The sequence below is a fragment of the Macrosteles quadrilineatus genome, unplaced genomic scaffold, assembly GCF_028750875.1.
Source record: "Macrosteles quadrilineatus isolate MER2022 unplaced genomic scaffold, UCM_ALF_1.0 Scaffold_2__2_contigs__length_208266976, whole genome shotgun sequence".
Lineage (NCBI taxonomy): Eukaryota > Metazoa > Arthropoda > Insecta > Hemiptera > Cicadellidae > Macrosteles > Macrosteles quadrilineatus.
The window spans coordinates 9,643,600-9,662,300 of NW_026542595.1; the positions used below are offsets into that span (position 1 = coordinate 9,643,600).

Genomic DNA, 18,701 nt, shown 5'->3' on the forward strand with positions numbered 1-18,701 from the left:
TGTACCAAGGGATATTCTCTTGCTAGGATTGATCACCCGGATCAGAGAGTAGCCACATGAAGCAGAAGCCTGGACAACAGTTGCATTAAGGTTAGTCTGAGCCACCTCGGTAGTCAACTGTACCAAGGGATATTCTCTTGCTAGGATTGATCACCCGGATCAGAGAGTAGCGACATGAAGCAGAAGCCTGGACAACAGTTGCATTAAGGTTAGTCTGAGCCACCTCGGTAGTCAACTGTACCAAGGGATATTCTCTTGCTAGGGTTGATCACCCGGATCAGAGAGTAGCCACATGAAGCAGAAGCCTGGACAACAGTTGCATTAAGGTTAGTCTGAGCCACCTCGGTAGTCAACTGTACCAAGGGATATTCTCTAGCTAGGATTGATCACCCGGATCAGAGAGTAGCCACATGAAGCAGAAGCCTGCACAACAGTTGCATTAGGGTTAGTCTGAGCCACCTCGGTAGTCAACTGTACCAAGGGATATTCTCTAGCTAGGATTGATCACCCGGATCAGAGAGTAGCCACATGAAGCAGAAGCCTGGACAACAGTTGCATTAAGGCTAGTCTGAGCCACCTCGGTAGTCAACTGTACCAAGGGATATTCTCTTGCTAGGATTGATCACCCGGATCAGAGAGTAGCCACATGAAGCAGAAGCCTGGACAACAGTTGTATTAAGGTTAGTCTGAGCCACCTCGGTAGTCAACTGTACCAAGGGATATTCTCTAGCTAGGATTGATCACCCGGATCAGAGAGTAGCCACATGAAGCAGAAGCCTGGACAACAGTTGCATTAAGGTTAGTCTGAGCCACCTCGGTAGTCAACTGTACCAAGGGATATTCTCTTGCTAGGATTGATCACCCGGATCAGAGAGTAGCCACATGAAGCAGAAGCCTGGACAACAGTTGCATTAAGGCTAGTCTGAGCCACCTCGGTAGTCAACTGTACCAAGGGATATTCTCTTGCTAGGATTGATCACCCGGATCAGAGAGTAGCCACATGAAGCAGAAGCCTGGACAACAGTTGCATTAAGGTTAGTCTGAGCCACCTCGGTAGTCAACTGTACCAAGGGATATTCTCTTGCTAGGATTGATCACCCGGATCAGAGAGTAGCCACATGAAGCAGAAGCCTGGACAACAGTTGCATTAAGGTTAGTCTGAGCTGTCCTAGTGTAGCCGCATTGCTTAACTATACAACAACCACAGTCGCCATAGACTACTGCAACAGTATATTGGTATTGGCAACCAATATAGCTGTTTAGGGTGTAACTGCAACGAAACTATTGTCTCAATTGTTCAGGAACAGTTATTCGGTACTATATTAAGTTTTCCAATGTGGTGTTTTTTTCAAAAATATTATTCAACACAAATTTGGATTAAATTCCATTTCGAAGCCCCTGAACTACTTAGATAGACTAAACACATACCTCGTCTTGCAGTTCCAATTATTAAGTGTTTTAAATCCACTACATATGTTTCGTCAAATATGGCATTTTGAAGTGATTAACATAAACATTATATCCAAATTGGACACATTAAATTGTAAAAAAAGTTAAAGACAAAAATGTATACATTGTAGCACGAATAAAACATTAAACATGTAGGCCCACAACACTTAACCTGAACGCTGCAATGCTTTGCGTGTTACGATGTATTTTTGTGTTCAACTTTATAAAACTAAAAAATTTAACTTATCCAATTTGGATATAATGTATCCATAAACCACTTGAAAATGCCATATTTGGCGAAACATATGTAGTGGATTTAAAAAAACTATATTTGAACCGCAAGACAAGCTATGTAGTTAGGACAAATTTGAATTATACCATACTATAAAAAATGATTATGAGAAACGGTACTTCACGCTACGGCTAACAAAGAATGGTTAATAATAAAAATGACATAGCTTAACAACATTAAACCATCAACATTTCCTTCTCGTAATGTTTCAAGGGACGCCTTCACAATAACTAAGAACAAAGATAAAATTACTGTTCAAAGAAAGTCTTTCTAGTGTTTCATCTATAACAGAGGTATTACTTTGTAAAACTTCACTCTGACTTATCTTTATGTCTCTGAATAAACTATAATAAAAAAAATAGTTTTGGCACAAATTTATGTTTTCGAACAACACAAAATACCTACAATTTAAATCATACTCACGAGGGCCTGGGTCTTCCCTCGCCAAAAACGTAAACAGTCCTTAATCTAATAACATACAACAAAGTTAAGTATAGCTATCAGAATGTATATTATTTTATTATTGTTTTTCATGAATTTCAATCATTTATACATCAATTGAAATCCACGTACCTGTTTTCCATAGGCAGATTATTACACGTGCATATGAATGTATTATACCTTAATTTACGTATTCATTTGACTTATGAGTTTGTTATTTTGTTTACTACTCAAGCCATTCTATTTAGCAAAGTGTATAATTGGAAATGATTAATTTATATTTACTTGTAAAATGTACTTAAATATAAGAATTGTTCAGGTTTTCTTCACATTACCTGAAATCGGTAAGTTCAGCAGCATCCCCCAAATATACACAGATAAACATAGCGTATTTTACTATCAATATTGTAGAGAAGTAGGGTATTAGTATTTAAAAAATGTCATTAGCCATAAATATACATTAACTATCAGCTCGAATAGTTATTTACTTCTCAACTATTTTTAGTTGCAACGAATTTTGCAATTTCCATTGAATTCATCATTGTTTCAAAGAAGTTTTGTTTGTAAGTGTATTAAATAGCATGACCAACTAACTGGGTTATTATACAAAAGCATTACAGTTTACAACTCCACCCAAACACAAAGGCGAATATATTTGTTAATGTAACGAATTCATAAACCCATATCACTTTGAATACACTATTGCTAAACTGTTGTATTTATTGAAGTACCGTTATAGTAATTCAAACAAACCAGTCTGTTAGCAAAAGGAGTATTATCTCACGATACAAAACCAAATATCTTTCAATAGTTTAATCATCCTAGTTCGTGGCGTTATGATATTTGTAATATGCTATTCTTGTCGCAACTCCTGGTGTTGATAACATTTTTGTCTACTGGTTTTCCCATAGTACTTGATAGGGAACCAGAAATCGATCACAAGGTAATCATAATTTACCAACTTTAACGTCGATTATAGTTATATTGACAGGAAATGATTTTATATTGGCAAATTGGACCAAGTAATAAGAACTCTTGGGTAAAAATATTTCTTTTAACGTATATTGTCAAATATAATTATCAACAGGATTGAATACTACTGAAGGAAGATATTAAATAAATTCATAAAAGCTTCTGTTAAAGCTGTTAAAGCTGATAAAACTAAACTTGTATCTTCAATTTCCAACAGAGACTCAGTATTACCTGGATCAAACAAATAATAAAAAATCAGATAACAAACATAAATATAACAACTTAAAAACATAAAATATCACGGTTAAATACGACTCTGGTTAGAGTTTTGCTTCAGTAAATATTTAATTAGCAGAACATAACAGTTTTAAAAGTATGTACCTGTAAAATGTAAACTCGTGTGTTTTATTGTGGGTTTACAAATTATAAACAGTATAACCATACCATATCTTGCACTATACATAAATGTCTCATTACAAATAACATGTTCTTTCGTTTACTTTTTTTCTATGCCTTATATTAATTTGTGTGTGGTGTAATTGGCTGTATGGATATGGAAATACTTTCAACAGTAAGTATATTTTTAATCTCAATGACTGTAAAAAATTAACCTCCAGCTTACTTAACAGAATTTGAAATTATGTGAACTGAAATATTTTTAACTGTCGTTTATAATTTTGCTTTTAAACGACACATCATAACTTGCTCGATTTATTTCTTCATTCACTTCTTCCATTGACTTTTACATTTCGAATTTAGGTTTTCCTTTTTTGCCTCCTTCTCCGTGGTGTTCTTGTATCATTTTCATTGTTCGTCGACTTTTCCGTGCCAATCTCTACATCTTTAGTACTATCCTTCCGCTTTACCGACACTTTATCAACATTCTCACAGTCCGTTTTCTTAGATCCTCCTCCCTTTCTTGTTCCAACCTCTTTGCCAGATTCGTGGGGTTTTACGGCTTCATTTATATTAGTTATCTCTTTATCATCAACATCCAGATGTTTATTTGTAGTCCCCATATTCTTTACTATCTCATTATATTTGGGTTTTTCCTCCTCCCATATTTCTATATCTTTCGCCTTAGCCCTGTCGCCATCCTCAAAAAACTCTACCATCTTTGATATTTTATTTTTGGCGTCTCGTTCTTCCTTGGTCTTATCTCCAATATTCTTTACTATGTCATTGTATTTTGGTTTATCCTCATTCCACCTTTCTACCTCACTTTCCTCGGCCATGTTGTTATCCTCAAATAACCCTGCCCCCTTTCCTATTTTTATATTATTTTCGGTTGTTCGTTCCTCTCTGGTACTATCTTCGTCTCTTGTCTTCTCCCTCCCTCTTTCAATTAGTATCTTCTTGGCCCGGTCGTTCTTTTTTATTGAACCTCCCTTTGTAGATTTTTTACTCTCTCTCATCCTACCTCCATACCTCATCATTATATCGTCTTCCTTAGCCTTTTCATCCTCTTTTGCTATAACCATTTCCAGGTCCTCGGTTGTCTTTTCCTCTCCTCTTTCTGCCTTGAAAGTCTCATCTTCCTTTATAACAATTTCAATTTTCACTTCCTCCTCCCCTGACATCTTATCATTTTCCTCAATATTCTCCTTTACTACAATCTTTTCTATCTGGGTGGTTTCTTCTTCATTTATTTTCGTCATTACTTCCTCCTCAGACCCTTCCCACATTTCTCGTACACTTTCCCTGATTGATGTATCTCCCTTATTTGTTACTACTTCCTCCAGGTTAATCAGCGTCTCCATATTGCCGTACTTGCCCCTCACATCCTCCTCATCAATATTATCTTTCTTGCTCTTCACCATATCCATCAACGTTTTCTCATACTTGGCTCCATCCTCCATTTTAATATCCTCCCTACTAGTCCCTTCCAAAGCATGTTTTACTACTTCCCCATTATCAATTTGAATACCTTTGCTCTCAACACTCCTAACTTCCTCCTGGTTAATCTTATGTTTTTGGGTACTTTTCTTACTCTCGACTATCTTGTCCCTGTTGATATCCACCTCCTCAGCCCTGTTAATCAAATTCATTGTCACGTCCTCATTGTCCATCTGAATCGCTTTGAGGATTTCCATCTTCACCACCTCATCCATCTTCGTTTCTTTTTTGATGGTAATTTCATTATTGGTCTTCTCCTTATCCACATTATCATTATCAATTTCATTGTTCCTGTTACTTTCCACAACATTTGTAACCACTTTCTCACAGTCAATCTGAATTTCGTTGATCATACTCTCATTCTTCATCTTCTCTTCGTTATTGTTTCTTTTCTCCTCGCTTGTTCCTTTAGTCGCACCAGTGTTATCTATATTTCTTACAGTGTCTCCTTCTCCCTTACATTTTTCATTTTCCTTCTCCTTGAGCAGCATTACGTCATTGAGTATATCTTTCCCCTTGGTTTTTATTTCGCTATTTACCGTCTCTTCAGCATGATATACGTTTTCCCTCATCACTTCTTCCGGAACCCTCTGGTCTTCGATATTTGCATCCCCTTCATTTCTTGGCACCTTTACATCCTTGGCTATATCATTCCTTATTTTGGTATTTGTCAACTCCTGACCCTGCGACTCTTCCATTTCCTTTCCCATTGACATCCTATTAGATGACTCATTTACCTTCTCACATTCCACTAACCTCAAAATCTTTTTTGTATCTGGTTTGGTCAACACCTGTTCCAATATGACTTCTTTTTCCAAGAAAATATTTTTTCCCATCCCATCTTCCGGATCTCCCCCGTCTTCTGGGTTGTCTGTGTCTGGGACAGTCTTCCTGACAAGAAGTCTGGAGAACAGCCAGTTGCCTGCCAGTGACGTCACCAGAAGGAGCCAGATGGCGGTCAGCAGAATGATCATGTGACGTGTGAAGGGCGACAAGTCATCCACCAGGTCCACGACATAGCCTCCTGCGAGAGGTGGACAGGGTGAATAAATTGCAAAATATTAAAAAATTATCAAAATATTGTTTTATTAGAAAACTGTAGGTACATTCATATTTTTTTATATTTACGGCAATTACATTTATAATTACTTACAAAGGTTTTCATCTATAAGGCTTCATTTTGTCAGAGGTTTTATTTTTTTATACGTCAAAAAAAAATTAGGATAGTCACCCTGTTATTAGGGTAGTTCTCCTAATTATCCTATTTATAAGTGGATCCAATACTGATTATAGTATGAAATCATAGGAAGTAACGCGCAATCATAATTGAATACTATTGAAACTTTTTACATAACGTTACACGAATATAATCATTACAGTGCCTAGTGGCTGTTCTTTTTCAATAATGTGTTTATCATGCGATTGAAAATATAATAAAGTCAAATTTGGTTCAGGCAGTGTTGGCAAAAAGTTTATTTTGTTCCCTGAACATTACGTGTGATACAAATATAAATTGATCAACTATGTGAATTAAAATCTCTAAAAATACCTTTTTAAGCAGAATTTGCACGATCTTTTATTTGGGAAATGTATAATTTACTACAAATGACAAATTCATTTGTTGTTACTAATCTTCAATGCAACAAATATTCTCAAAACATGATATAATCTGAAAACTACAGATTTATCAAGATATGCTAAGCCGTAAACTTGATGGTTAGGGATAGAACTTTGATCAAAGCTTTCAAAGGGTTGCATTTTGGTCCCTAGCCACGGACGAGCTGATCGGGTTAAAGTGATTTGGAGCTTCGGGCCTATATACGACATACGCACACCACGTGTAAATAACTCTCCACTTACAACTTTCCTACATTGGGGTCAAAGTAAATATGTCGTAAAACACGTAACCCTTTCCTGAAAACTTATCTTTAACTTTTAATTAACTCAGAAAACATGGAGGAATGAAATACAGGGTGATTGATATAAGTGTGCCAGCCGTTTTATTCGAAAACCATAAGAGATATCAAAAAAAGTTAAATGGTAAGTGCCTTGGACTTTTTATTTAAAAAATTGTAGTAATGTCGAAAAAATTATTTTAGCCGCCATTTTTCCAATATGGCCGCCAACTTTGATTTTTCTTATGGAATACCCTGTATTTTATGATGTATTCTGGTAGAAAACGTAATTTTAAGACAATTTTATTCTTGTGATTTTTTTCATAAACATAACCGTTTCAAAGATAATAATGGTTAAAGTTGTGAAATTTTGAATGGTTTTCGAATAAAACAGCTGGCATGCTTGCTTAAGCCTTTATCGAAACTCTTTCTCATGCAGAAATCTCAAAACTAACCATTATTATCTTTGAAACGGTTAGTTTTATGAAAAAAATCACAAGAATAAAATCGTCTTAAAATTACATATTCTACCAGAATACATCATAAAATACAGGGTATTCCATAAGAAAAATCAAAGTTGGTGGCCATATTGGAAAAATGGCGGCTAAAATAATTTTTTTGACTTGACTACAATTTTTTAAATACAAAATCCAAGGCACTTACCATTTAACTTTTTTTTATATCTCTTATAGTTTTCGAATAAAACGGCTGGCACACTTATATCAATCACCCTGTATACTTTATGAATGCCAATTGAAGCTTTGGTTGAAGCTCAGTTGATACTTCAGCATTCAATCGATGAGGGGTGTTTTAATTGCGTCATGTTCCCAGGTTTAATTTCAAGAAACTGGGATTAACGTCATTCAGCAAAACAAACCTCGGCCTTTTTAGATTATAAAGCACTTAATTGCACACTACTAGAGTTAATTTTGAACTGATACAAGATATAATCTAAGCACTATGAACAATATACACAATATTATACACCTCATTTTTTGTCTACTACAAAGCCAAAGTAGCCTATTATGCTATGTATGTTTATCTGGTAGGTACCAAGTTTGATTCAGAGTAAAATAGTAATTTTATTGGTTTTCTTATTCGGCTTTCATAGCAATTTCCAAAGTCAAAGGCAAAATATAATTCATGAAAACATAAATTCCTGGGTCTAAGTGTTCTGGGATATAAAGTCGATGTACACTTTAACTTACAGAATATCTCAACTATACTGAAACCTTGTCATCATCTTTAAGCTGAATTAAAAAAAAATCTATTTACAATAGTCGTAATTAAAATTATATTACAAGCCACTACTCCGTAGCATTACTGTAGATTGTTGATGTAGAGTAATTAGTTACCAAACGTCCTGTAGTTGAACTGTCTAGCGTACGCGCCGTCGCTGCAGTACATCATGTTCAGCTTCTGCACATCCTTTTCACTCAACGTCGTGCGTGGTTCTATCTTCACGTCCGGGTCCTGAAGAGAATTCTCTCATTAGATCAGATTACATTTTACGAGGATGACTGGAGGTGAATATTGAAAGGATGAAATGATAGCTACACTGACTATGAATGATGCTTTTAGCCAGGACTGTTTATTAAAAGGGAATGGTCAAGTTCAGTAGGGTATAGTTTCGAATCATCAAACACCTAGTGAGTGACATTTCTCAGAATCGTACCGGCAATTTTCCCATCAGTAGTTAACACTGCTATTTAATTCTACCAAGTAAAATATCTATTTAGTTCGGTAGCAATAAAAAGTATCCTCGAAGCAGTAATGAGGGCATTGTTGTTACTGTGCTGTTATCACACATTACTATAAATAGACTACAGTATATATAAATTGGGTTTGTACTTGACCACAACCTTTGCGGACAGAGTCGGTTTGCCGTTGCTGGACGCGATGTAGGCACTGTAATGCATGACACTGTAGTAGTCGTAGCCTAGACCGAAGTCCGTATACTCGTCCCAGGTGTACTTGTCGAACCATTCTACGAAATCTGAAATGAACAAGTTAGGCAAGTCAATCACCGTGAAATAATCCGAACAGTTCTGCTTCACAAGTATTATATTCAAATAATAATAATAACAGCCAGGGACTTCTAAGAGGCCCCTGCCAATAAGGGAAGAAGGAGGGTCACACAATTATTGAAAATATTTAAAACTATCCTTGTTTTTTGCTATGCACATGAAGAATTTTAACTTAGGCCACTTAAGTGGAGTTACAAAGGCACACATAACTCCTTGTGACATTAATAACTTGTGAAAAACCAATCGTTAGACGAGTAACTTTTGTTTCAGCTGCTGGGATCATATCAGTTGTAACAGATGAATATATATACTGTATTCTCGTGGTTTAGGTACAGCAGAGTTGTGATAAAATGGTTAATAAGGAACTATGGTTTATCCATGGTAAAATCTAAAATATCTCAGTCAAAACAATCTTATCGTCTCCTCTTGAATAACGCGTTATTTTTATTTTCTAATCATAGTTTAGGCTAGAATGTAAAAAAGTTAAACTCAAGGAAATTATCCCTTCCTATCAGAGTTGATTGACCTTTGAGGTTACATGTTTATTTAGTGATTCAAGGTTGGGGTATGGATATTAATGATATACATTGTTTTCTATTTTTGACAGATTATGTAATAATTAAGGACGCAGGTTTGGCAAATACGTCCACGTCTGCGTCTATACCTGGGTCTATGTTCTCCCAGTGGATGTTGATGTAGTCGTCTCTGTCAGGAGAGCTGTGTTGATGCACCAGACCTAGAGCGTGGCAGATCTCATGCAGGGCGTGGTGAAGATTGACACACCTGAGATACAGACGTGTACATTTAGTCCCATGTAAGAATGTCAAGTTAAATTTTGTGATATGATTATGCAATATCAAATTATTTCACTTTCATTATATAGGCCTACTATCATCTTTCTCTAACTAAATTACCTTTACACCGTGTATTCTTAATTCTGTATATTCATTCAGCCCTCTGACAATATCTTTTATGTCCCTATTTTTCTTGGGATACGCCACGGCTTTTTACAAAATACTTACTTGTGTTTTGCCATTAACTAATGGACTTTATATATATATACATGTTTGATACTGAAGTAGATATCCCATACACTTTGACAAGCTGTATCCAATGTGAGTCCAAAGAACATGGTTCAATGAGTCATTAACTGTGAATGCTAAAAGCATACAGCCCTTAGTTTTTGTTACTGAGGTGTAGTTAACAATATATGTTTGTTTAAAACGTTTATTTACAACATTTGTCAACTATGACACCAGCACACTCTGTTGTGGCTTATGTCCACTGTAGTCCATTTTCATTCCAAAACCATGGTAAGTCTAGTATTATCCATAGTCAAAGATTTTACAAAACACTCTTAATCGTAGTCCCATGTAGTATTTTCCAGCCCCAGATAGTGTCCTCTCTACACTGTAGCCTACATCATACTCACCCTTCCCCTAAGCTGAGGGTCTGGTTGCCACTGATCCTCCCAAGATAGGACCAGCACTCACCATAGCCCAAGTCTCCCTTCAGCTCCACATAGGACGTGTGGTTCTCTTGTCGAGGTGGGAAGCGAATACACGTCTTATCCTCGATTATCCGCAAAGCTTTCTTCAGAATGTTCATATCTTTAAATCCTAAAATTAATATCTATTCTATATATAATTCAGTTTTAAAAATCTTTGTACAACTAAATCTAGAGTTCTACTGGACCGATTTTATTAATTAATGGGTCGTTGGAAAGCTTAAGTCGTGTAGATTTGCAAATAATTATGAAAGTTTGTTTTTGTTATGATTTATGGTGATAAATTAAATAAAATGTGTTTTCCATAAGAAATACATTGAAAACGGTGTTTTCACACTTTTTATTTGGGCGTGACTTTTAGCTGCCATTTTTGAATATTTCCATGAAGTGCATGGTATCAATTTGTAGGAAATTTTATTCTCTTTCAGAATATCACCTTCCACTTTGGTCGATTTCCTCACCATTTAAAAGTTATTTGCAAAAAAGCTAAGCAACCTCCGAATTTATGGTAATGAGAAAATATTGAGTTTAGGATATTTTTGTTAAACTTTGTACAACTAAATCTAGACTTCTACTGGACCGATTTTGTTAATTAATGAGTCATTACAAAGCCTAAACGATGTAGATTTGCAAATAATTATAAAATTACGATTTTATTAAATATTTGTGGTGAAAAATTAAAAATAACAAAAATACATTAAAAACTGGGTTTTTCAAGTTTCCGTTTTCAAGATTTTATTCGTAGCCAGCTTTTGGCTGCCTTTATTAAGTATTTTCAAGAATTGCATAGTAGTTATTTGTAGCAAATTTTATTCTCTTTCAGAATATCACATTCACTTTGGTCGATTTCCCCTCCATTTAAAAGATATTGGCAATAATCTAAGTGATCTCCAAATTTATAGTGGTGAGAAAATACTGAATTAGATATATTTTTGTTAAACTTTGTACAACTAAATCTAGACTTCTACCGGACCGATTTTGTTACTTAATGGGTCGTTGGAAAGCCTAATTTGTGTAGATTTGCAAATAATTATGAAAGTATGATTTTATTAGATATTTAAGGTAAAAAAAATAAAAAATAAAAAATAATACATTTAAAACTCCTTTTATTCCAGGTTTATATTTTCAATTTTATATTTGTAGCCAACTTTAGGCTGCCTTTTTTGAGTATATTCAAGAAATTCATAATGGTAATTTGTAGGAAATTTTATTCTCTTTCAGATTATCACCTTCCACTTTGGTCGATTTCCTCGCCGTTTCAAAGTTATTTGCAAAAACGTTAAGCAACCTCCAGGTTTATAGTAGTGAGAAAATACTGAATTAAAGATGTTGTTGTTAAACTTTGTACAATTAAATCTACAGTTCTACTGAACCAATTTAATAAGTAATAGGTCATTGGATAGCCTAATTTGTGAAGATTTCCAAATAATTATCAAAGTACTGTTGAGGTTGCAAGCAAGATCGTTTGGCTATAAATCGATGATAAATAACTCCATTTATTGAACAATTTGTGTTGGTCGTGATTTAGATGTGTGCTTTAATGAAATGGAAGCTGGTATTTCAATGAAGGTTCTTAGGTCAAAACAAATAGAATAACGTAATTAGAATTAAGTAAAATGTATCTAAAACTAAATTCCATATCCAAGATATAATCAAATTTATATTTTCTGATTGAGCGATACAGTATCTTGAACTTAACTGATTAAAACTATCAATATCTCAAGTGAAAGCCTTTGAAGTATTTTAAGACCAAGACATATAAAATAACTTAAATAAAAATAGGGTTACGTAACATTGATTGCAGATAGGTACTAAAACGATTGTATTTATTGTTGATTCGTGATTCAGCAGTGTGCTTTAGGTAGTCCGATCTTAATAATCAATAGCTCAAATGAAAGCTGGTATTTCACTTAAGGTTTTTAGACCAAAATGTATAATGTAATTAGAACTGCTGGAATACATCTTTAATTGAAGAGAAAAAAAAACTTTCGTCGAGTAATACATTAGATAAATTAATAATGATGCTTGATGACAAATATGTGCATGCATAGCTTTATTTTAAGACCAAAATTATGAAAATCGGGCAGGTAGAAGAGCCCTCCTGTAAACCATCACCCGCCTGCAAAACATTGAACTCGAAAAAAAAACAAATTTATCTCCCATAAGAAATGTACAGGGAGGCAGTTTGTGCATAACTCGAAATATACGTCAAAATGAATGCCGATGCTTGATGGCAAATCTGTCCATACCTTTAGTTTAAGGCCAAAATTATGAGAATCGGTCGGGTAGAAGAACTAACCCAACTCGGAAAAGAAAAACCAATTAGATATTTTTATAGATGGCAATAATTGGTTTACCAGTATGCATAATCTAATCATACGAAACATGTGTTAATAATTCAACAGCTTATTGTTATATTGTTATCTAATTAATTTTTATTTGATTCATGTTGTTGTTAACAATTTGCATTTATGTTTAAAGTGTGTTCCTTATGTTAAATGTGTGATTCTAATGTTACGTGCTTAAACTGTACCAATAATATTAGTGAGTAAAGTGGTGTATGGATTTCATAACCATTATTTTACTAGAGACCGTTGTATTTAACCACAACGGGCACTGTTGCTAGTATTCCATAAATATTGATATAATGAATTTAATCGAAATTATTAGAGGCTTAAAAATGTTTGTTTTGTTGTTTTGTTGAACTATTTTTTTCTTTGTAATTGTTTTTGTTTGGATTTACTAAGCATTTTCATTGTGCGACCATGTCAACCCACCAAACACTTCTTTTCCTTTCCAAAAGAATTTGAATAGCTAAATATCACTGATACTCCTTTTAAAATTCCCATATGACCTGACACAACCCAAACATTTTCCTTGATCCTTCTGAGGTTAATACAAACAAATATGTAAAAATTTATGTTTCATGTAAAAGCTAAGTGTTAAGAAATCCGGATTGTATCGTTATTGTATTCACTTCAATGCACACTAGTTTGTCATTGCATCATTTGTATTTGTAATTTGCCATCTTGTTATCAGATGTAATAACCTGATCAAACTCTGTCATATGGCTTACGGTGATCACAGCGTGTGTACATGCTTACTCTGTAAGCCAGAGAGGATTTGCTACGTCCACTTGTCATATAGTCAATCCTTCAATCATTGAAGGTAATTCCTGTGACTCGCAACAGTTCAAATAATCTACGCTTTAATAAGCACAATATTTTCGCTTAAATATTTACATATTGTGAATTACATTTATGATTATTTGTAATATGTTTTGTTAAGTAATCGTTCCCTAAAAATTAAAGAGTTTTTAGAATTAACTAGGTCAACCTATGTTTTGGCTTGGACACAATCAATCTTCAAAATTTGCTGCGTTTTTTTTTTTATTTCTCTATCAAAACTGTGACCATCTTTTTAAGATTAGATATCATCTGTACATTGCTTGAGTTGGCGTAGAGTTTTTTTTATGTTATTTCATACTCAACAAAAGCCGAAGAAGTCCTAACTGAACGATAACTTTATGCTTTTATATTTGTGCGTACGCATTAAGTAAAGTTATTTGTCACTATTTCTTGGTAAGTACAAGTAGCATTGTTGATGAAAATGCGGTATGATGTGGCATTAAGCCATTTTTTAATATTTCTATAAGTAGTCCTCAATTTCTCTCCAAGGCCTTTTCTCAATGAAGTTTACCTTTTTTATATTGAAGGCAATAAAAAAAGATTTTTGAATGAACAGTTTTGTAGTCTTTGGTAATATATTTGTAGGTCTATAGTCAAATAAAACCTAATTATAAGATAAGCAATTGTGGATAATAACCCCAACAGATTTAAATTACCAATAAGACTATTTGAAAATCTATTCAAAGTACCACAGCACTAAAGGTTGTTCTTTCCATTGTTTCAATACAAAAAATAACGTAATAATATATTTAAAATCTAATGAATTCTAAATATAATATTAAACTTGTATTGGTTACTTTGTTCTAATTATTGGTGTTTTAATACTAATATCGATATTTTAATTATAATTTTAATATTGTTAAATGCCGATAATTAGAATAGATGGTTGTGTATATATATATTGCTTTTTCAGGTTTATGTTCAATGAAAACCATGTTGATAAATTCTCTTTAGTAAAATAATACATTTGATTGAAGGGTGTATATCTGGAGCCAACTATTTTGTTAGTAAATAATAAATCTAGCCTCAGACAATTTGAAACATATTTTAATATAGAATAAATCTATATAAAATCGTATCTGTAATAAGAATGTAATAATATAAACTCAAACACAATTTCCGAATATTAATACTCTATTGCATACAATTTCAACAAGTACGAAACTAAACCAATCCGACTGTTAACAAATGTGTATTCATACAGATTACAACTACTATTTATTTATCTGTTTTACTTACCGAACCCAGGGCCGATGGACACAGGGACGACGGCCTCAGGCCAGTAGTCAACACCTTGCTTGAGGACACATCGCTCCCCCCGGGACACCACCTGGTGACTCACCAAGTCTCCCTGGAACCTCCCTGACAGCTCCCACAGGTTGACGGGGCTCTCTGGGGTCCAGTGGTACACCTTGGGGGCTGCGGAAACAGGTTAATCCCATCAAAAAACTCGATCATTGGGTCTGATGATGATTTGAGTGTCCAATCGAAAAAATTATCATTTATTACCAATTTAAGGTATATAAGGATGATATTGTACGATATGAAAATAGAATAACATAGGTACCTAACTGTTTAGTTTGGTCATTGGCAAGTTACCTCATCGTTAAATGGTTGAATTCTACCTTAGGACTACCCCAAAGATATCTTCCAAATACAAGATTCGTCAAACCATACCAACCGTAAAATCCATTAAGGAAGTAATTTTTTATAATCTTATTTTCTATTCTTCGTGATGTTCCAATCCAGAGAGCTGAAACCCTACTGGACTGAGGCTGTTTTAGGACTTAGTTCTCTTTAGCCAGAGTATATAATCGTCTAAAAATGTTTATGGTTAAGGATTTTTTTATATTGGTTCCTGATAGGTAAAATGGATTAAATTGACTATGACACCGTTGACGTACACATTACCGTAATAAATAGAGTGGACATTCAACCTATATGGACCAGCTGTAGCTTATATCGATCGATCTATTACGGGCTTAAATAGCTGTCTATAGATGCTAACGATTGATTACATACGTGACGGAGGTAAGATGTAGCATTCCGAGGGTTGTTCCACAGGGTTGAGGGGATGAACAGGCTTTGTGTAGACATTCGGCAGAATATAAACACTCAGCAACAGAAGCAGTAGCATGAATAAAGAGTTTCAGTTCATCAATGTCACCCTAAAAATAAAAAATAAAACACATTAAAACACTGAAAACTAACTAATATTTTGTTTCTAATATTTTTTTATGATTATAAAAATATAGAGTAGCCTATTAATTTGGTAGAGAATTCATGTACCACTAAAAATTCGACGTCATAACAAATTCACAAACCACTATTTTCTGTAGGAAACCTTATCATTACATTATGATAAATTATTATGGTGAATTTATTAAAAATTGAATAATACATTACTGAACCAAAAAGTAGTTCCCTCTAAATCTTTTCTAGGGGAAACTAATAGTTCATTGTCGTAGCTGTATGCTTGCTATCAAGAACAATGAAAATATCGTCTCTCAACCTTGAAAATATATTTATTACACCTCTTATCTATTGAGTAATACGATGGCGACCTTTATGAAAGAATCTATGGGAATTTTATTAAAGTTTACAAATCAAAATGATAAACTTTGTTAGTGAACATTTTTAACTTCAATATTTCATATCTGATGTATATATTATGATTAGCTTAACACAGGGCTTAGGCACATGTTAGGTACTCAGATCTAAATACTTATTTTATAATGAGCGTTAGCTAGATAGCTTTGAGATTTGTCAAACCAAGTATTTTTTTACTACATCATATTAAAACTATTTAGTCTTCTTTACTACGAAATACTCCTTTTGCGTGAAATCTAAAATGAGATCATTATTTTTTGTAGTTTGAAAATCACAATTTATGAATCCAAACCATGTCACAGTGTTTCCAAAGATCAGTAGGCATAAGCATCAGTAAGTCCCTAGATGAAAAATAAAGAAATATTTGAAATATCTCGATTTTTGTTGTAAAATGAGGTGGAATAAGGGCAAGCTACATAATCAGGTTGCACCTCATTTTGGTTTCTTTGAACTAAAAGTCGTGATATTTTATAGGAAATTAAAAATGCTAAATAAAAGTGTTCTTCATATTTTTCATGGCAGTTCATAGTTTTTTCTTGTTTTTTTTTTCTAAGACGCTAGGCACGAGCCCGGGATTGTTTTTCACATTACTTCAGGCTAGGGGTTGCGGCATTATGCCTAATGTAATTTATAAAAACGTTAATGGGCACCATTTTGAATTTTGAAATGGACAAAATTAACTTTTGGTAACAAAGGTTTCTTTTACCTTGATATAAATAGCAAGTTTCATAAAGATCTGTTCGAACAAACTAATTAAAAATTTAAATACTGTATATACGTGAAAAATACAAATTGGTGCATATATTATTAACAAAGCTATTTTGTAAAAGTTTAATTCATCATTTTCTCTTTATTTTGACCCATAGAACCATTTCCCGTATTTTTGAGTCTTCCGTAGTGGAAGCTATGTTGGATTTCTTCCCCATAAGAACAATGTTAACTTTGGGTCCAAATATCTCATCAGCAAATTGTCATATAATTATGGATAAGGAGTTAAATTTAAGGAATTGCGGTCCTCCAGAGATTGACGTTTTTTATTTCACAATTTTTAATTTTTATAATGAATAATTGATTATTAATTAGCTTAAAATTAAGCTAATTATTGAAAGGAAATGAAAATGGATTTTCGAAATTCAAAAACCTCAGTCACGAGTCTATTATGTTAAAAATACAAATTATAAATTTCAAAGCTATATCTTAACAAATAACGCCGTTACGTGTCCACAAATGATGCAATTCTAACATTGTTCTTATGGGGAAGAAATCCAACATGGCTTCCACTACGGAAGACTCTTTTAAGGGAGACTGTATTTGACAATAAGCATTTGAGCATTGTTTTTAAAACGCTTGATCGTGCATAATTCCAAGAATCAGGAATGTTTAATACATTGGAGTGATACATTAATGTGGATCGACTATACATGTCAGCTATCCGTAATACAACTGTTGGCACTGCTGGCATCCATGTTATTTGGTACTGCAATTTCGCCGCTAGTGTATTTGATAGTGATGTAATCAACTACAAGGCTGCAATATTTTATAAATATTAATAAACTAACTTTTAACGAATTCTTTCATTTTTTTCCTAATACACAAATGTGAGTGGTTAAACAATTTGCATTCAAAAGGACAGTCGCTAACATACAAAATCAAAACAAACGTGTGTTTTCCTACGGAGGCTACTGAGCTTTAAACCTTACACATATTTAGTAAATGTAAATCACTAAGCTATAATTATTGCTGTAAAACCAGGGAGGACTCACAAAGTTCTAACGTAGGCATGAAGCAGCATTGGTTGGTTGACACACACTGGCACTAGCATAGAGTACATAGCACACTGATACTGTTCAGAGACTGTGTTGACCTTATCATTGCTATAGTGATAACAGAGGTGTTCCAGTTTTTCATTTTACATAAATCTATAATGACATCATATGTAAGTTGGCTTTTAGGTGACTTAGACAAGTTACTGTATTTAGATATAGTGATTTTTTCTATTAAAGTAGCAATTGTCGTGGTATTTATGGTGAGTCCTAGATCCGAAACCGATGTGTTTGATCGTAACACGGCCCTTAGACACTAAATATATATTTTTACGTATTCTATGGACGCATACGTATGGAAAATAATAAAAAATGCTTTCTTAATTGATGATGTGTATTGTTATGCCGCATTCAAAGTTTTTACATTGGTATTGCTATCGATGTATAAAATACTGCATCTTAAATTGTGGGGTTTCTCTACTAGATTTATATTAGGGTGAGCAAATATGATCAGATTTTGATGAAATTTGGTACAAACGTGTAAACCTACATTTATTGGAACGAGTTCGCGAACCAGCATAATCGGACTATATCTACATTGATCTACATCTCACATTGATTAATATCTACTTTCGTTTACAGATAAGAGATTACTTATGTA

The 18,701-nt window shown here is 33.8% G+C and overlaps 1 protein-coding gene across 1 annotated transcript; it reads right to left on the minus strand.

Annotated features, from left to right (window-relative positions):
* Window positions 1-3,222: 3,222 nt before the first annotated feature.
* LOC128987740 (uncharacterized) lies at window positions 3,223-18,121 on the minus strand. The gene is made up of 8 exons (XM_054408748.1): window positions 18,041-18,121; window positions 15,690-15,835; window positions 14,907-15,086; window positions 10,405-10,591; window positions 9,637-9,755; window positions 8,808-8,941; window positions 8,301-8,418; window positions 3,223-6,074 (listed from the first exon to the last, which is right to left on the minus strand). The coding sequence occupies exons 2-8, from the start codon at window positions 15,802-15,804 to the stop codon at window positions 3,910-3,912; spliced, it is 3,018 nt and encodes a 1,005-aa protein (XP_054264723.1). The 5' UTR covers window positions 15,805-15,835; window positions 18,041-18,121; the 3' UTR covers window positions 3,223-3,909.
* Between the last annotated feature and the right edge of the window lie 580 nt (window positions 18,122-18,701).

Bases quoted from the DNA above. Each gene is read 5' to 3' on its own strand.
- LOC128987740 (XM_054408748.1), bottom strand. From the start codon at position 15,804: ATGCTACTGCTTCTGTTGCTGAGTGTTTATATTCTGCCGAATGTCTAC. The intron at 9,756-10,404 runs GTGAGTATGATG...TCTGTATCTCAG, and splicing joins ACCCTCAGCTTAGGGGAAGG to GTGTGTCAATCTTCACCACG. The intron at 6,075-8,300 runs GTAACTAATTAC...CACCTCTCGCAG, and splicing joins GTTCAACTACAGGACGTTTG to GAGGCTATGTCGTGGACCTG.